The sequence below is a fragment of the Exophiala mesophila genome, assembly GCF_000836275.1.
Source record: "Exophiala mesophila strain CBS 40295 unplaced genomic scaffold supercont1.2, whole genome shotgun sequence".
Classification (NCBI taxonomy): domain Eukaryota; kingdom Fungi; phylum Ascomycota; class Eurotiomycetes; order Chaetothyriales; family Herpotrichiellaceae; genus Exophiala; species Exophiala mesophila.
In genome coordinates, this window is record NW_015622505.1 from 129,932 (window position 1) to 148,849 (window position 18,918).

The 18,918-nt window shown below is 50.9% G+C and overlaps 6 protein-coding genes across 6 annotated transcripts; 3 read left to right on the forward strand and 3 right to left on the reverse strand.

The window, feature by feature from the left end:
- Positions 1-1,311: 1,311 nt before the first annotated feature.
- PV10_01980 (thioredoxin) lies at positions 1,312-2,715 on the reverse strand. Its single transcript, XM_016366247.1, has 2 exons — positions 2,022-2,715; positions 1,312-1,943 (listed from the first exon to the last, which is right to left on the reverse strand). The coding sequence occupies exons 1-2, from the start codon at positions 2,545-2,547 to the stop codon at positions 1,504-1,506; spliced, it is 966 nt and encodes a 321-aa protein (XP_016225765.1). The 5' UTR covers positions 2,548-2,715; the 3' UTR covers positions 1,312-1,503.
- Positions 2,716-3,064: 349 nt separating this feature from the next.
- PV10_01981 (uncharacterized protein) lies at positions 3,065-7,347 on the reverse strand. The gene has a single exon (XM_016366248.1). It carries the CDS (start codon positions 7,186-7,188, stop codon positions 3,106-3,108), a length of 4,083 nt encoding a protein of 1,360 aa, XP_016225766.1. The 5' UTR covers positions 7,189-7,347; the 3' UTR covers positions 3,065-3,105.
- Positions 7,348-8,104: 757 nt separating this feature from the next.
- PV10_01982 (uncharacterized protein) lies at positions 8,105-10,798 on the reverse strand. The gene is made up of 2 exons (XM_016366249.1): positions 10,459-10,798; positions 8,105-10,402 (listed from the first exon to the last, which is right to left on the reverse strand). Exons 1-2 carry the CDS (start codon positions 10,669-10,671, stop codon positions 8,954-8,956), a joined length of 1,662 nt encoding a protein of 553 aa, XP_016225767.1. The 5' UTR covers positions 10,672-10,798; the 3' UTR covers positions 8,105-8,953.
- A 225-nt stretch (positions 10,799-11,023) lies between these two features.
- PV10_01983 (uncharacterized protein) lies at positions 11,024-11,720 on the forward strand (the record flags this gene model as incomplete). Its single annotated transcript, XM_016366250.1, has 1 exon — positions 11,024-11,720. Exon 1 carries the CDS (start codon positions 11,112-11,114, stop codon positions 11,718-11,720), a length of 609 nt encoding a protein of 202 aa, XP_016225768.1. The 5' UTR covers positions 11,024-11,111.
- Positions 11,721-12,840: 1,120 nt separating this feature from the next.
- On the forward strand, positions 12,841-14,492 carry PV10_01984 (uncharacterized protein). Its single transcript, XM_016366251.1, has 3 exons — positions 12,841-13,372; positions 13,429-13,674; positions 13,726-14,492. Exons 1-3 carry the CDS (start codon positions 13,087-13,089, stop codon positions 14,436-14,438), a joined length of 1,245 nt encoding a protein of 414 aa, XP_016225769.1. The 5' UTR covers positions 12,841-13,086; the 3' UTR covers positions 14,439-14,492.
- A 340-nt stretch (positions 14,493-14,832) lies between these two features.
- On the forward strand, positions 14,833-18,619 carry PV10_01985 (uncharacterized protein). The gene is made up of 3 exons (XM_016366252.1): positions 14,833-16,842; positions 16,894-17,466; positions 17,522-18,619. Exons 1-3 carry the CDS (start codon positions 14,996-14,998, stop codon positions 18,351-18,353), a joined length of 3,252 nt encoding a protein of 1,083 aa, XP_016225770.1. The 5' UTR covers positions 14,833-14,995; the 3' UTR covers positions 18,354-18,619.
- The last annotated feature ends 299 nt before the right edge of the window (positions 18,620-18,918 follow it).

The window sequence follows — 18,918 nt, forward strand, 5'->3', positions numbered from 1 at the left end:
CAGGTGGCCCATGCGTAAAAGGCACAGACGGCTTGCGGCACGCGAAAATCCGACAAGAGGGTGTGTCGAGGGCAGACGTAATTGTGCGCGGCCCATGAACTTTTGCCAATCACCGCGCTGGAACACCCTGTTGCACCTAGCAGATGGAGCTTCATGCTGGTCGAGTCCGGCGGTTCAATTTTCCACGATGCACTGTTGTGCATCAACTGACACAGATTGATTGTAGCCACTTTTATAGAGCTGGCACACAACACCAGCATTTGACTGCCACCACAGCAGCACCGACAGACAAAGCTTTGGGGTTGGGTTGGGTTGTTTCAGGCAGTCGTAGAGGGCAGGAGAGCCTTGACGGACCATTGCTGCACGTATCGGTGCGGCGGTCTCAACAACTATATCACTCGATAGATGTTAAAGGTCGATGAGGAACTTACTCTAAATTATTCCACCTATTTTGGAATGTCTCTCTGAGTGTTTGCGGTCTTAGATAATCGACTTTTGTAGGTGTACCGTACCAACGAAGAGCGCGGAGAACCAGGTCCGGCAGCATCACCCAGAATAGATCTCTTATATTCTTGACCACAAATGACCGAAAGGATAAGAGACGGGAAAAAATGGTCTCTTGAGGCATGGTACGTCCCAACAACCAATATTACTTCTCAATCAACAGACACATCGGGTTTGTAGTTGTGGCTTCAGAAACAGAGTCAATGAGATCATGCAAAGATCGGCCGCTGAATGGACCGAACCAGCTCATTCTCTTCCTATCATGTTTTATTCTTATAGGTTCATCATCAGCCCATGAGATTTTATTTTGGTTGTCAAAAGGAAGAGAAAAGTCCCATCATGAGATGATGGAGGCGCAAAAATGATGCCAAGAAATATGTATGTGCTAATCCATAAAGAGACTAGCGCTATTACAAGTCTGCCTCCATCTTTATCAACCACCAAATCTTTTTCTGCGCCTTTCTTTTCTTCCCTTTTCTCTCTTCGTGCGGCGCTGCCACAATCAAATCAAACCCCCAGTGTTGCTTGGCCGGTGATTCATACACCCACGCCGTGTCCAAGTGTCAGTGGCAGCACAGAAGAATTATAAACTAATTGCATCTGATCTCGTCGGCGATAAGAGGAGAAGAAATTCTCCTTGGCTCTTAGTGGTTCTTCATCCTTCTACTTTGGGCTCGTCGGATGTACGTGTCCCTTTGCCTTTGGGTGAGGGGACATTCCTGCGCCCGTTTGTGCGTGGGGTCGGACATCTTGTATTATGGGGGCTCTTTGCCTTTATGAGGGCGGCTGATTCTTGCGAAAGGAAGACGAAGAGGAAGAGGGTGGACTAGGACCCTCAAATATTTGTTTCTGTTTCATTCGTCTATCCATATCTATATGAAATGCAAGGCCGGAAGCATGGCCGATTGATCATCTGCTCGTATTCTCATTTCAGCCGGAGCCAGACAGGTTAGAGGACGATGCATGAACCAGTTTTGGTGTCGTTGCACTTAGTCGCCCTCAATCGTCTGAAGCAATCTTCTCAATTTTACCATCTCTCTTCTCGCCAGACTCGCCAATCACTCTAATCCGATCGATCCGCACCTTTTCGTTGTCTCCTTCACTCTCCACAATGAACAGCACCAGGCTCGAAACATTTTGGAACTTGACGATTCGCAGGTCCAATTTTGCCGTATTGGTCTTGGGATCCCAATCTTTTTCCGACAGGGTAATTTCCTGGACGGCCTGTGCATCTTCTGCTTCATCGAATCCAAGGATATGAGGTCGGTTGGTGTAGATTTTGACATGCTTGGGTCTGCTGGGTTTCTCCTCATCGTCAGGGTTTTGAGCTAGCGACGTGAGGTGTATTGACTGGATCTTCAATGTGGATTGGAAGGGAATGTAAAGCATGAGTTGCTCGTCCGTGTCACTTTCCACCCAATCTTTCGGATCATCATGACCTGTAGCCGTTCATGTCAGTTTCTCGTACCAAGGACTCCTCGTCAATTTGCAAGCTGGGGACCTTGTGAACTACCAACCTTTAGGTTTATCACCACTAATCAGACCCCGCGCAGAACCATGGTCCGAGTCCCAATTCAAAAGTTCCAAGCCCAGGAAATCGACTTGGTTCGTGACATCGACATAGCCCCGAGGCAACTCTGCACCAAGCCAGGTGCCGCCACTTGAACCACTCTGGCCTGCGCCGTCGGCGTCTTCGCTGTTCAGCCGATTCGCCTCATTGGCAAGATCCTTGACCACGGCGGACAACTTCTTAGGATCGGCACCTTCGATAAACTCGGCTTGTCGCGCGTTTTTGAAGACGATGAACGTGGGCATGGCCCGGATGTTATACGACCGAGCGAGGTCTTGTTGTCGGTCCACGTCAATCTTGACGAAGGTGATTTTGTTTGGCTTGGAGAGTTGAGCCGAGAGTTGCTCGTAGATGGGGGCAATCTGCTTGCATGGTCCACACCAGTCGGCATAAAAGTCGGCGACGACAATGGAGGAGGAGGAGAGGAGGTTAGAAAATTGGGTGGTCGATTGAATCTGTACTGTTTTGGACATGGTTTCGACTGGAGCAAGGGGCGGGGAAGAGGCGTCCTGTGGGGAGATGAAAGAGTATTGCCGGACACAGTGTCCCAGAATCAAGGTCGATAAGATGACAGGATTGTATTCAACGGTATCAACGAGTACAGTCTTGCGAGTGAGGTGATGCCAACGTCTGAGGTTGATGGTGGCGCGGGTTACAAATGATGAAATGGTACCTTGGAACCTAAAACGGTGTTGCAAGGCTGTCAATTACCCGATATGCTCTAGGGCGGCGGACATGGCTTCGGATTGGTCAGAACTTCTTGACGAGGCTGCCACTTCTCCATGCGGAAATAAGCACGAATAAGATAATCACAAATTCACGCCCAGTACAGGTCAGGTAGTTCATCGTCCATAGACCACCCAACATATCGAGGGCGAGGACGCCCAATATCAATAATCATAGCGTGTTGTGTGAGCATGCATAGTCTTGGTTTACAAGTTTTACAAATTCTCGCCCGGTATCAACATCCACCCTCTACGAGGTGGAAGCCTATTAAATACTGTTGATTATATATACTTTCAAAAGCCATCTCAAAATTCCGTCTCAAGACCACCAGCCTTGTTGTCGTCATCGTGTTCAAATATATCCTTCACACCATGTGTGCCTCGCTTCACCTTGCCTCTCATCCAGTCCAAAGTCCTCGCTCCCTGCCACTGCATAATTCCCCGATGCTTTCGGTGCAGCTGTCTGTGATGGTCTTTATAATCCTTAATTTGACCTCGAACTCCTCGTTCTCCGTCTTCGGAAGGATTACGCCCGTCCGTGTCGACGAGAGCGAAAATGGCGTCTTTGGTCTTAGACACGGGCGTTTTGGCTACTTTGGTAGGATTGCTTTTCGTGCCTGTTGCAGTATCCGAGTCCGAGTCCGAAGACGAGTCATTGGTGTGATGCCGAAGCTTCTTGTGATGTGATTTCGGGTCAGTCCGTGAAGGCTTTGGGCTCGAATTGGGATCGTTTGGTGAGTGAGAGTTGCCATCGGCTTCCGAGTCAGAGTCAGAGTCAGAGTCAGAATCCACTTCCGAATCATCGCTGCTGCTGTCATCAACCATTCCCTCGTCGTTGGCCGTGTCTAACACTTCCATCACATTCCTCACGTCCCCGTTCTTGCCTTTGTTGGCATAGCTTTTGTGATATCCGCTCAAACCTCGCCAAAATTTCAACCTTAATTCAATCTCACCCAACGCTTGCTCTCCTTCATCAATTCCATCGTATCCATAGCTTGTGGTTGCCCGGTGGAAGTTCTTCTTGCCTCCCCGCCATACCTTTACCGTGACAGTGGTTTCCTCCTCGTCAGGAATGTCCTTCAACCAAAATACACCAAAGGCTGTGGTTGAATCGGGTCCAACCGTTGATTTTCGGAATTCCACAACGAGAGGAGTCGCGTATCGTTTACGTACGGCAAGAAAGACCGACTTGCGATCATGCTTTGGCCGCCATCGCACCATATCGTCTTGATGGTCGTTGGTTCCCGGTTGCATCTTCGCTCGCATCAGGTTCGTCCATATCTTGATACGATTGCGCGTGAAGCTCTCCTCGCCGCTATTTCCATGATCAAGGCTTTTCCCTTGGACAGGACACAAAACCTCGAGGGTACCATAGTTCCAGCCAATCAATTCCTTGGGAAGTTGAAGATCCACGCTTCTCCAGACCATGCTGACTCTTGCCCTACCATAGCCGATGCCCCCAACAAGCGGATAGCTCTCCATGACTTGGCTTCGTGTTTCGAAGACCCGGCGTAAAGGGAGGTAGATCATCCCAAGCAAAGCATCGTCCTCACGTTCGCGATCATCGCGAACCGAAATCATTACTTCTGCAGTCTTCCAATCCGCAATGAAACGTTCAGTGCCGGCATTGAAAAAAGGTTTGGCGTTCTTGGGCTTGGTCCGAGTACGGTAGATCTTCTGATGGTTCAGAATGATTGAAGCATAGCTGCTGGGCAGATCATTCGATTGTTCTGCTTCATCTTCTCGGTCTCCCTGCTTGTGATCTTTGTCCCTTTTTTGAAGACGTTCTACCTCCAGTCCGGTGATGTTATGTATTTGGATGCTGAAGATACCAGATCGATACTCGTCCGGCGGCGGAGCGGATATGATCAGTGCATCTTCAAGATCCTTGTAATCTTCTTGCTTTTGTTGCCTAAGTTCTCGACCTTCATCTTGGGCGGTCGCTTCTCGCAGTTTATGTTCCGCTGAGTCGCTGACCCGCTTCTTCAAATCTCGAATGGTCTTTATGTTGCGGTCTTCTGTCTGTGACTTGAGCTGTGCGTCGGTGATCCTCGTCTTTTCAAAGTACCCCACGCTCCATTGTAAAGATCCTGGCATCTTCTCGTCGGGATCCTCTCCCACAAATCGATCTTCGCGGTCGTTCATCCGGTTCTTTGTCTTGGGACCGTGCATCAGCTCACGAAGGTCAACCTCCACTCTTCCCAAGTCGTCATCGGCCGTGTACTTGTCCGAGTCCCACAGCTGGAGTCTTAGCTTTTCATCTGCATTCAATTCTTCCGGGGTGACGAGAATGTGACTCCATTCATGCCAGCTTGGCTCTTGATCATCAATAATCACTCTGGTGCTGGAGACTGGCTTGCCAAATTTGCCCCAACTGACCGTCACATAAGCATCACTCGCTCCTCTCAAGGGACCAATGCCACCATCCCCTTCTTTGAAGCCGCGAGCAGACTTGATGTAGATCATAACCACACCCCTGGCCACTGAATCCTTTTTGAAGTCGTCTCCGATTAACATGTCCTTCAAGTCGAGGGTCAGACTCTTCGGCGCGACATACTCAGCCAAGGCTGCATCAATGCTACTCTGCACAAAGGAGCTGATCAAGGGTATGTCCATGATATTCAGCGCATGCCGTGAGAGAGGGACGCAGCTCAGATCTGCCTGTGGTTGTCCCATGAACGTCAATGTGCACAGACTAAAAAATGGCGGATCAGGTGTGAGTTGTAAGCGCAGTCGCATGGTGCCAATAATGCCACGCAACTCGACCCATATGGGTACGGCAATGCCACCAGGCAAGTAGAACTTGAGATACAAATGCGCATTTTTGGCCTTTGCTTGAATGGACTTTCCTGAGGAGCGAGCACGATAGGCAAATGCCAATTCTAGATTGACAAAGTCGCCCTGTTCGGCTTCCATACCCTCACGAATGGCTTGTCGCTCTTGGTCTTGTTGCTGTTGTTTGCGATTATCTCGGGAGGTCTCCCTGGGGACGTCGCTAGTGGCTTCGTCGGTATGATCGTCGTTATCGACCTGCCCTTGACCCTGGACAGTCCGATCATTAACACTTTCATCGCCAGCATCCCTCAGCTTCCCATCTGCATCGACAGATCTGCTAGCGGCCCCAGTGGGCAACCAATTGATACCCAGTATTCGGAATGACTCACTTCCCTGGCCTAGGTCGTCTACACTGACCATGCGAATGACCCTGGGAAGAGAAGCCTGCATAACATCTTCAAGCATATCGCACATGGAGGTGAAGAGGTCCGGATTGATCAGGGGCCACACGGACGCAAGAAGATTGTTCAACCAGGAGACAGATTCGGGTACCAAGTTTTCCTGTCGATTGGTTTCGATCTCTTCAGATCTTGCGGCATCCCATACCTCGTCTTTCCAGACTTCTTCAACCTTCTTTCCCAGCCAACTCCGAAGAGCAAAGACGACGGCGAATCCAATTCCAACGGATGAAGACAAGATTGCGACGGCGGGGACTGTGGAGTGTAGAAGCGATGTGGTTTTGCCTTTCTGCTCGCCAAAATCTAAACCCAAGACTTGCACAGCGACCAATGCCACAGACACCAAAAGCACCACACTTCCCAAGCCAATGGTCAAGGCCTGTTGGTACGTCTTGGTCAATTCAACCTTTAGGTCATCGAAGTCGGGCGGTGGAAACAGCCTATGCATTCCATCATGACTGCGCTGTAACTCAGATTTCTCCTTGTCGAGTTGGTCGTTAGACTTGGATGCCCCGGACGGACCGGTGCTTGTTCTTGGGAGCGAGCCAGGGCTGGGCTCGTTCTCAGGGGCGGATTTCAGGTCTTTGACAGTCGAGTCGCGAATGATAATGGGGAGATGGGTGACTGGATCCGTGACTTCTCGGCCGCCATCATTGCGAGATCTATGCTTCATGTCCTTCCGCTTCTGTCGAGGATCAGAATGTCCTGCAGCCTTTTCCGTTGCAGACTTTTCGTCTTTGCCCTTTCTCTTGTCCGAATGAGTGGCTTCAGAGCCTTGGTCTGCAGACTTGTGAGGAGTATCGCCACCTTGCGTCTGAAGTTGCTGCGATTGACGTATGGTCTGGTCATAGCCACCTGTCCCGTTCCGGCCATTTTGTTCTTTTGCAACATTTCTGTTGTCGGCCTTGTACGGATCATGACCTGATTGTGGCGGGTCCTCGCCTTTTAGAATGCCCTTGGCCGCATGGTAGGCTCTTTTGTAATTTGGATCATCACCATCTTCCTTCTGGGCTTCCTCTGCCTGTTTCTGTTGGCCCTCCAATTCACTTCGATTGGCCTTGTACTTCTGGATTGTGGGAATGGGATGATGAGCAGTATATGGGGCGCGGTAATTACGACGGGAAGAATCCGGATTAAAGTCGTCTTCAGATGCCATGGTTATGGTCTGCTCGAGAAGAAGAAGAAGGAGTGGATAAGACAGAGGTTGTCGGCAGAAGCTACTACAGGTGTTGGTCCGGCCTCACCTGGAGTGTAGGAAAAAGGAGTGGGCCAAGGAACCAGAAAATTGAACAAAGAGTACGGCAGCTTGGTAGGGTGAGGAGGGCGGATCGACGACAGGCGGTGGTAAACACACAGGAAAAAAGTCACAGTATCAAGAAGAATGGTACAGGAGTGAGGGAACGTGGCAAAGGCCAACTGGTAAGATGTGTATTGTTGTGTCATAAGTAGTGAGTCTCGCAGCCACAATGGGTAACGATCTGGCGGTCGACGATCAAGTTCAATCAAGGCACAAACCATGGTGCAAGACAAGCAGTTTTGCAAGAAATGGAAAGCGGAGTAAGTAATTTGGGCGTGGATGATGACGATGACGTTGGAGGGCGAGGGGAAGTCGCGGCAGAGGGTTTGAGATGTTCAAGAGGCAAGAAGCAGTGACACGAGTGGGTAGAGATGCACAGAGGGAAGGAACACAAAAAGGATGAGGGGATTCAGCATAAGCGTGATGATGCAAGAGCGACCCAAAGAAATAGACCCAGGCAGGTGCGAGCAGTCCAATCACGGGATTTGACTGCAGACTGGGATTTGAGATTTGACCATTTTTTTTACCATTTCCTGGCTTCCAAGACCATCCTCCACATGGTACTGGTCCAGTCTCCAAAAATAAAAATGGACACTGCCTAGACTCTCCAAATCTTGTAAAAAGCTCAGCCAAGTTCAAGATTCTATCTAGCTAGGCTTGTGCTGGCATGGTTACTTACTTGCCCGGGCAAAGTACGAGTGACCTGAGGCAGGCGCAAAAAGTACACGCCAGAACTACGACTAAGTTAGGCTCTGCTCTGCGCAAACCAAAATTAGGCACTCGAGGTATCATCTATATGTTCTGCTTGCTAATGAGGTCAGGGTAATTCTCCTTTCAACGTCTGGCAGTTCGTTGCATTCTATTTCAGCGAAAATCTTCCATTTTTATTCTTCTTCCTGGCCTCCTCGTCGCGGCAACCAGTCCACCGCTGGGCAAATGCGGTCCTCGGCCACATATGTGATGTGATGACTTTTGCTGTGACTAGACGTCAAATCAGGGTGGAAAATGGGATGAGAAGCTTCTTAGCAACACAGCTACATCCAAGCGAAGTCGCCAACAAGCTAGCTAACCCACTGCTGAAGATGAACCACATTGATCTGGCCTAGCAATACATGCCTCCTGAGCTTGACTGCTCGCTGCGGACGGTCTCTTGTTCGTAAAGGAGGTTTGAAAGTAGAGTAAATGCGACAGTGGTATTATCCGGAACAATACCTCCTTCTTGACCAAGTTTCGCAGTATTGTGCTAGCCTTGGCCCCAGTGTGTGGTCCATTACATCCAAAGCAGCAGGATACACACTAGTGAACAGCATGATGATTCCATGATGATTCACATGACGGGTCAGCCGAGCTCGCGGTCAAGCACGGCGCCCTCAGACTCCAAACAGTAGCTGTCGAAATGTGATGGCCGTATCATAACGCCACCCCAGAATAACACCTGTGAAGTTGCTTAGATGAACTGACAAGTATTTTGGGCGGGTGACAGCTTTGCGAGAGCGGGCGAACGGACAAGAATGAAACTTGAACACCGTCATTCAAGTTTGTGTTGCCATCGTCATAGACTGATAATCATCATCAGATCTTCAGTCGCAAACGCCACCGAATGATTGTCCTGGTCATTTCAAATTCATCCTCTCCTCGAGGCCAACCTCTTGAGTTCCCGCACCAAGCCTACGATCAGCGGACCGCCAATTGGACCAAGAAGCGGCAAATAAACTGCGACTTTGTGCTCATCCGGGAAATAGACTTGTCCAACCATTGATCGGTCGAAAAAAGCCTTGTCGCTGTCGAGGAACGAAGACTTGGCCGACATCAAAGCTCTAGCCCATCGGCTCTCAAGAAAAGCCTTGCTACACTCGGATAGATTGTGGACGGCACTGTCGACGAGCTGTGCGACATTCCTGGGGATGGGAATTTGGCCGAGATGCTGGGCGAGCCGCGATAAAGAGCCCAGATTGGAAGATGCTCGCAAGTAAAGATTTAGAGCTGAAAGTCGTTTGTAGGCGACGAGTCGATGACGCAGAGCTAGCCCACGAGGAGGCTCGTCCGGCTGTGAAATTCCAAGCAGAGAGAGCAATTGAGTCGCAAAGGTTGCAAAGGGTTGGTCAAGGACATCCTTGCTCAAATGATCGGGCATGACCAGTCGTCCAGTCTCAGGATGGGCAGTCAACACAGGGTTGAAAATCTGTACGCCGCCCCATTGGGGGATCAGCCAAGAGGTACCATCCACACCTTCGATATGCAGAGGGATTTGACCCGGAGAGGGGATGTACAAGACAAAGTTGATCGTGGGCCCATTTCCTATCGACGGCGCCAGGGGCCATTCCGCTGCATTGACAAATGCCGTCAGATCATGCTGCTTGAGATATGTGGTGTTTTGGGTGGAAAAGGAATGCACGGATGGCGAATAGGCCGAGTACAGCTGGACCTGAGACGAAACTTGAAAGGACACAGTTTCGGAGAGGGCCTGAAGCAGAGGGTCAAAATGCTGACGTAGCGAGGCTTGAATTTCCCAACTTGAAGGTGCACCTCCTGCGGTGAACAGGGAAAAGGTTAGGCTAAACTCGGGCGACGACTTGTACGCGCGACTGAGCTGCTTCTCAACTTTGACAACTGTGTCGTAGGGCTGAGATTTGAGAAAGGCAGCAGCATTGTGATTGTGGTTCTTAAGAGACACAGTTTGTAGAGCTGCAGCAATCTGCTCATCAAGGTAGAGATCTTGTAATGCTTGCGCTAGAGCTTTCACTCCGCCTGCGGGATGTTTAATGGGGATACGAGCCAAGGCTGTGCTGGGTGATGCATCGAGGTCAAAGGAGAAGGACTCGGTGGTCGGTTCGACGAGAATCTTGAGAGCAGGCTCTCCAAGACCTAGGAAGTTGGGGTCATCGCCACACCGGGTTTCATCGCTGGTGATATTGGCTGAGAGGTCGACCAAATGAAGTCGCTGGTGGAGAATAGGGTATTCGTTGAGATCATCAAGGCTTCGTTGAGTTTCTTGAACAAGACGGTGGGCATTAGGACAGCTGAAGGCAGGCGCACTGATCCAGATGTGAAGAGGATAATTGGAAGTGGTATGCTAAATAGAATAGTCAGCCTAAAACCTGTAGTCAATGTCTCGCAAGATCCAAATACCACGCCATCAGCCCAATCGAGCATATCTTGCAATGGAAGTTCGGCACGGTAGATGGAAGTTGTCTTCCACCATGTTGGCAGACCCAGCAGGAGAATCACGGCCCAAAAGGAGAAGACAACTTTCGTCCGCAGTCGAATGGCCTCGGGATTCTCTGGAGGCGGTTGTTTGGTGGTGGTAACGGCATTCGCTGGACTTTTGGTTTGTTGTTCCATGGTGCTGCGCTGTCGCACTGGAGAGCGGTCAGGGTGTCATGTCGTGGTCTTAGGAGAGAGCGTAATCAACACGCCAATCAGGGTTCTGTGTTGATCAGAGAGGTGATCTCAATTGCGGGACGTTTATAAAGTCAAACACGACAGAAAATGAGGCTCCTCTGAAGTAGATGTCGACACAGGAGTTGAAAGTAAGTGCTCGAGTCATGATGGAAACAGGTCATAACGAACATGACTCGCTACAAGACTCCGAAATTTGTCAACCACCCAACTTCTAGGTCCCTTGCTAACCTGACCTTTGTAACTTCTAGTACTTCTAAAAATGACCCCAATGTCAATACAGTGTTAGAGACATTGCATCTCATCTCAAGGGAATAGGGGAATTTCCGCCGTGAACGGTCCATTCGTTCATATTCCCCTGTGGAGGTTATAACTCGGACGAAATGCTGTTAAGATCACCAGTGCGAGCCAGCTTAATTGTCTCGCCGATCAGCCCAGGGCGACTTGGACAAACACCATATCAGCAAAAGAGGGCATTTTTAGACTCGTTACTGAGCTCAACTTTGGGACCTTGCCCCTTGCGAACTCTCAGCCACACCAAAACTCTGCCATACCCACCGCTCACCGTCTTCAAAGCTGTCTCAGATGTGTCGGGGTATCCATCTTTTCTCCCATTCACGATCTCGTCGCATGTGACATCAAGGGATGCTGCAGGATATCCTACCCGTGCGAGGCTCAAGGTGGGATATGCCAAGTTTGGACTGGAAGAGGACTGGGATAGTGTGGTGAAGTGTGATCCTAAGCAAGGCTTGGTGGAGGCTCGAAGCAGTGACGAGAGCAGCAATGGGCTTTTTGAAGTGCTAAACACCAAATGGCAAATTGCAGCTTCACATCCCAGCACAGAAAACCAGACTGCTGTCAAGTTGGATGTCCATGTCCGATTTAGGAATCCAGTGTACGATCAGATGTTTGCCCAGGTGGAAGGCAAGGTGGCGAGTACCATGGTGTCTGCGTTCGAGAAGAGGGTCGAGGATTTGCACCGGAAGAAGTAACCAATTGGTTTGATTGGCCAAGTAAATGGGTCAGAGAAGAAGACAAAAGCGCGAGCAACATACCAGGGAGGAGATCAAATTGGAAAGGAAAAGAATTTGCAATTCCTTCGCGGCGGCATTGTTGCAGTTGGATGTAGGAAAGGCAGACGGCGATCACGAGTCACCATGCCTCGCGCCTTCCTCGTCACTACTAGAGAGACCCGCCTTTGGCTTTCGCACACAAAAGCCAGAAATTCAAGGGACAACTTTTTGTATGGGTGTCATCACACATAATGGATCTTGATGAGTCCATCACAATTGACATGAAATGGGCAGTATGTGTGGACATGGTGTGATGTATTCAAATTGGCGCCTTTGGATACACGGATCACATTTTAAACCAGGTATTGTTGCTGCACGTCATGGGAGACTCAGACGCACAGAATTTAGGGATGTCCGTGGTCAAGAGACCCTACTTGTAAGATACTGATGATGACTGCCAGATTACCTTTCTCATACTGCAGTATGCAGCAACTTGCAATCTGTCTAGGTAGGAGAACGAACGTACTAGGTACATGGTGACCTTTTAGATAAAGACGGGTATTTCTTTTTGATTGCTCGACACTGGAGTAACAGGTGTAGTCGGCAGTGGCTGGTTATGACCAACCCTTAGATTGAGGGAGGCGCCTGAGCAGCACGAGGGACCAGGTTCAGCAAGATGATTACCCGAGCGCCCTGGTGCTTGTACTGATCACTGACTGACCTACCAGGTCCGCCGGTAAGCAGAAGGCCTGGCCTAGTGGGTTGTTTTCTTGCCCAATTATTGTACCTATTCAACCGTAAGGTACTGTAGTTAGCACAGTAGATAGCAGCAGATGGTCGCCCCAATGAACGCGAGGACCCGCAGGGCCCCCTGTTACCCCCCATAACCCTCTGAGGCTCTATCCTCCTGCCCTCTACTCTCTTTTCCTCATGTCTCTTTAGTGCTCACTAATAAGAGGTAGGGATGCAAGCAAACATCTCCTCCGCTCCTCTCCTCCTCTCCTATCAACCACTCAGGTGGAGATCCAAGGTCGTATCACACCAATCGTCCAATCATTTCCTCATGGCTTCTTCACATCCACCCCAGATTACTGGTAGACAAACATCCTGTAGCCGCCCGGGATAACGCAAGCCACTCAACCCATCAATCAACCCGCATCGAAACGATGTGTTTTCTGGGTTGATGATCCAAAATCCTGCATCTGGCCTCTGTGCCACTTGCCTTCATTTTGGCCCGCTTTAAATCATGTCAGCCCGGCTCAGATCTCATCTTTCCCTTGACCTCGTTGTCTCCTTTGCTGCGCCGCCAGGGTCCCTATGTCGCAGTCCTCATCGTTGACGCCCAATGGCTTACCGGCAACGTGACCGCCTGGCGACCGCGGCCGTGTGCCTTGTACTCTGTTTACTGACCACACTCGTCCGCCCTGCCACTGCTCTTCAGACCGTCCCTGGATCCCCTTGCCAGTCCACATGTGCCAGAGCCGGCAATCTCCAAGACAATGTCGTTTGTCTCGACGCTGATTATGGCGAAAGCGAGACCGGTCGCCTCTACCGAGAATGCGTCTCGTGCCAACTCAACAGTACCGCCATCGACACTGGCAAGAACGAGACCGACGTCGAATTTGCATTGAGTAGGAAAATGCCCAGCATTGTTGGAATAACGAGTTTGGCTAAGAAGAATCTCCAGTAGCCCTACGCTATACCCTCGCAGGGTGCATGTTTGCCATTCCGCGGCCCTACATCTCCATCAGCAGTCCATGTCAAGTATCCTGTCAGCCTCTCAACGACTCTATCGGCTACCAGATCACAGAAGATGATAGCCATCTGGAACCAACGGACGACTTCTGTCGAGCTGGCATTTTCCCCAGCAAAGTCATCGATAGCTGCGCCTTTTGCTATAGTCTGATTCCCCAGCAGCTATTTCTGGCCAACTGTATACAATTCTCCCTTTTCCTCGCTTCCTCCCCAATGCTGACCCATCTAGTTCTGCAAGCCCTCCACATTGTGTGTGTGCAGCCCCCCACTCCGGGAAAACCATTTTTCCCCGACGGTCGAGCCATCTTCAACGAGACCCTGATAGCTGGGCCTCCCCCGCCATCAGAGCACAAACCATCCAGCGGTGGACTTCGAGGCGGATCCCTGGCGCTTGCGATTGCGCTTCCCATTGTGGGTGGAATCCTCATTATCGGATCTACTTGCTGGTGCTGTTACATCTTCACGCGAAAACGGCGCCGGCAAATGGCACGAACAGGGCGAATGAGCAGGATCCATGATGCCCAGGCCGAACAGACAAGCCCCTCCGCCGCCAACTTCAAAAACATCGAGGCCACCTGGAGCCAGTCACAGCCCCCGACTGAGATGCATGCCATCTACCCGATTTCTGTGCATGGCAAACCAGACAGCCCAGGAGTCTCTCAAGGCCGATGGAGTCACCAAACACCCCCTTCCGAACAAGCCACCCCAGTCAGGCATAGCTTCCAAAGAGACGATGTCGGTCCAGGGAAGAATCAGATCCAGGACCCTAATCTTCATGAGCTATATTTCGGAATCGATGAGGATTCTGACGACAAACCTTCAGTCAACCAGACCAATGGACAGTACTATGATCAACAAGCCAGAATGCAGAATCCGAGTCTGACTCTGGGCGAGGAACAAGGTCACATGACACGTGATGATCTTGCAGCCACCTCGCGGTAAATACTGCGTGGTGACGACGATGCAGCTACGAAAATATGAGGTCGTGGAAATGACCACTGATTTCCAGGTTCGATTGTATAGAAACATGAGTTTTGGATGAAATCACCAAGATTAGGTGTCACCTAGTAGAGAAACGAAGTCACGATTCGTGAGCGTGCCCCATCACTCATCCAGCGAGATGAGTGTCATCAGATCTTGTAGAGTAATACCTTTTAACCTATCTGGCTCATCGAATTATGGACGGTCGCAGTAGTTTGGCTCCTTTCTTGTCCTTGCGAGTCAGACTGACTTGGGCTGGCACGTGCACTCCATCCTTCAAGGCGATGCTTGGCAAAAAAGTGGCTCCCCAAAGTTCCAACCGCATCTTAAAGTCCGTAAACATTCCTCATCGACTCACAACTTACACCCTCCCTTTTGCACTTTGTATGTCGCCTCTCATCGCCTTCACCTAAGCTCAATGTCTAAAATCTCACCTTGACTCCGTTCGATATCTTCCTGCTTGAACTCTGCATTAACCCCGCACACCTCAAGCTCCCTCCTCTTGTCCACCAACCATCATGGCCACCACTGCATCTTGGCTCACGCAGAACTTTGGTGATGATGATGGCGAATCTGACACAGAATTCAACCCTGGCGCTGGTGGTGGATCAGATGATGAAGAACCTCAAGAGTCCAAACCCCGTCCTTCCAATGGTCGATCTACTTCAGCCCACCGACGATCCTCAGACTCCGACACAAACGCTAAACGTGATGGAGACGACGAAGACGACGACGCAAAAGATGACATCAATGGTCGCAATGGACATGATGATGGAGACGATGACAACGACCAAGAAGCCCCCGATGGCCAAGACGATGAGGATGATGAAGACGACGACGAAGAGGAGGACGAGGAGGACGAAGTCACAAGTCGACCTCGAAAGCGTAGGAGACGAGGCTTGAATCAGTTTTTTGAAGAAGAGGCCGAAGTCGACGAAGACGATGACGAACTCGAAGCCGACGAGGAAGACCTTGGCCCCGAATTCATTCAAGACACCCATCCTGACGACGATCTCCCTCCCGAAGCCGACCAAGATGATCGCAGGCACCGAGAACTTGACCGCCAACGACAACTTGAGGCCTCTATGGACGCCGAGAAACAAGCTGCCGCCTACAGAGAGAGGTATGGCCGGAGGACAACCACTGCCCTCAGCAATAGTTCCTTTGTTCCTCAAAATCTGCTCATGCCCGACGTCAATGACCCGAGTATCTGGGGAGTCAAGTGTAAGCCTGGAAAGGAAAAGGAGATTGTCATTAAGCTTAACAAAAAGTTCATCGAGTCCGCAAAGAGCCGGAATCCCATGCGCATCTGCTCCGTTTTCGAAAGAGGCGATGGCCCGATGGCGGGTTATATCTTTGTTGAAGCGAGGCGGAAGCTTGACGTTGACGACGCCCTGAATGGAGTCTCGGACGTCTACCCACGCTCCAAGATGAACCTTGTTCCTGTCAAAGAAATGCCTGACCTGCTGCGAGTCACCAAAACAAAGGAGCTCGAAGTCGGTGGTTACGTGCGGATCAAACGTGGCGTCTACACCGGCGATTTGGGAATGATTGAAGATGTCGAATCAAACGGACTCGAAGTCACAGTCAGGCTTGTCCCTCGTCTGACTTATGGTTTGGATGAAGACCAAGCAGGACCCAATGCCGACCCAAAGAGGAAGCGGCCCAACGCTTTCAATCAGCCAGCAATCAACATTGCCAATCGTCCACCCCAGCGTCTGTTCAACGAGCACGAGGCCAAGAAACGTCATGATCGATTCCTGCAACAAAATCGAGGGCTCGTGGGCCGATCTTGGACCTACAAGGGCGATCTCTACGAGGATGGTTTCCTGGTCAAGGATTTTAAACTACAGCATCTGATCACCGAGAATGTCAATCCAAGACTCGATGAAATCACCAAGCTTACCAGAACCGCTGCAGATGGGTCCGAACATCTAGATCTCGAATCCTTAGCTCACAGTCTCCGCAATTCGACCGCGGAGGGTAGCTACATACCTGGCGACGAGGTCGAGGTTTATGAGGGAGAACAGAGAGGAATTGTTGGTAAAATTGAGGCAGTTGTCGGCAACATCATTTCAATCATGGTCTCCGAAGGAGAACTCATCGGTCAGGTCGTGGAGGTCCCTGTCAAAGGGCTACGAAAGCGATTTGCTGAAGGTGACAATGTTAAGATCATTGGTGGAAGCAAGTATCGCGACGAAGTCGGCATGGTCCTCCGGATCAAAGATGACAAGGTCACCGTTCTCACCAACACCAGCAACGAGGAAATTACCGTCTTCAGCAAGGATCTCCGCGAGGCGACAGATGCTGGCGGGGGAAGTGCTGGTGGGAGCAAGTTTGATGTGCAGGAACTGGTCCAGATGGAGTGAGTAATGACGAGATCACCCAGCCCACCTTGACGCTAACCATGGCATAGTCCCACGACTGTTGGAGTGGTTGTTAGAGCCGACCGTGAATCAGTCAGAATCCTTGACCAGAACAGCTCCGTCAGCACGAGGATGCCGTCCCAAATCTCCAAAGTTGAGGTGCGAAAGAATGCCGTCGCAACCGACAAGAATGGATCGGAAATTCGATTGGGTGACGTTGTGAAAGAGTCAGGCGGCGAGGGCAAGACTGGTACAATCTTGCATATCCACCGCGGCTACGTCTTTGCACACAATAAGCTTGGGATTGAGAACGCTGGACTGTGGGTGAACCGGTGCAATAACGTCATCACCACAGCAGCCAAAGGTGGTCGAATCACGGCACCGACAACCGACTTGACGAAAATGAATCCAGCTTTGCAGATGAGAAACAGACCGGAAGCAATGGCGCCTCCTCAGCGTCCTGGACGAGACCCCCTTCAAGGCAAGTTTGTTCACATTAACAAAGGCACCTACAAAGGCCACCGGGCTATCGTCAAAGATACGACAGCCGGTGAGGCCCGACTTGAGCTTCAGACGAAGAACAAGACCATCACTCTCAACAAGTTCGAATTGTCCATCATTGAGTGAGTATATTTCCAGTCCTGCGTAATTGAGTCAAATACACTGACATGCGCTCAGCAACAACTCTCAAAACAAAACCAGATATGAAGACTGGATCAAAATGCGTGGTGGTCCGTCAGCCATGCGTGCAGGTCCAGGTGCGCCAGGGTCTCGTGTCCCCGATGCCGGCTTTGGCGGACGTACTCCTATGGGCGTCATGGACGGTGGACGAACTCCGGCGTGGGGCTCATCATCACGAACGCCGGCATGGGGAGGCGGTGGTGGTGCTGGAGGTGGTATGGATTCCGGACGAACACCGGCCTGGAAAGCGCCATCAGGGTCGCAGACTTCGTATGGTGGAGGAGGCATGACTTCATACGGTGGCGGAGGTATGACATCCTACGGCGGTGCAGGAAACTTCTCCGCCAACACGGGGAGTCGGACACCTGCGTGGAATTCGGGGTCGAAAACGCCGTACGGGGCTGGCGGTGAAGGATTTGGCGGCAGCGATGGTTTTGGTGCTGGTTCTCGTACACCAGCATACAATACATCTTCGTCACGGACACCTGCATGGAGCGGACTCGGCAGCGCGGCAACACCAGCGGCACGGCCATACGATGCACCAACCCCTGCGGTCTCGGCGCCTACTCCAGGTGCTCGGTTTGACGACGATGCATATACTCCATACCTTTCGGCACCGACGCCTGGTGGGATGCAAGATGCTCCAACCCCGGCTCCGCACTATGCTCACGGGGCCAACAAGGATCCCCTCAAGTACAACCGACTTGGAGGCTTTGACGCGCCGACTCCCGCCGCCAGTGCGCCGACACCGTATGCGAGTGGTGCTTTTGATGCGCCGACTCCAGCAGCAGGTGGACCGCGATATGCAGATGATGACGACGAGGACTAGAAGCGCGCGGTGTTGGGAGGAGCGCATGAGTATCAAGATGAAAGCGATCTGGATTGCAATCTAGGGCGCGATCAGGGAAGTGTACCATTATGATGACGCGTCAAGTCCAGACTTTGGATTGCCGCAGGACTGCACCATGGCGGCCGAAATGTGGACTGCTAAAAAGCGAGATACGGGGCAGCAGCGACATTGGTCTTCTTCTAGCACCTAGCTCTCGCAATTTGAATGGGTTACCCCTGAATATTAATCATTCAGTATGTATGATACCAACACTGGCGAAGATTTTCCTGGTCGTCGTTGTAGTTCGCCAATTGCTGCAGAAAAGCATTGTTCTGCAATGTGAATGCCAGAACTTGGTAGGTATGACAGGCGCGGGTATAGAAGCGCGAAACAAAGTACCCTATACAGGCGCGAATGGACGAGAAATTATTGAACAAGTCGAGGATTAGTAGATATGGATTTGTTGGAGGATTCGGTTTCTTCTTGTTTACCATGTTGCGTTTTCGGTTTGGCGGGAGCGAAGGACAACGACGTCATCCATGCATGCATCATGTCGGCAGACGAT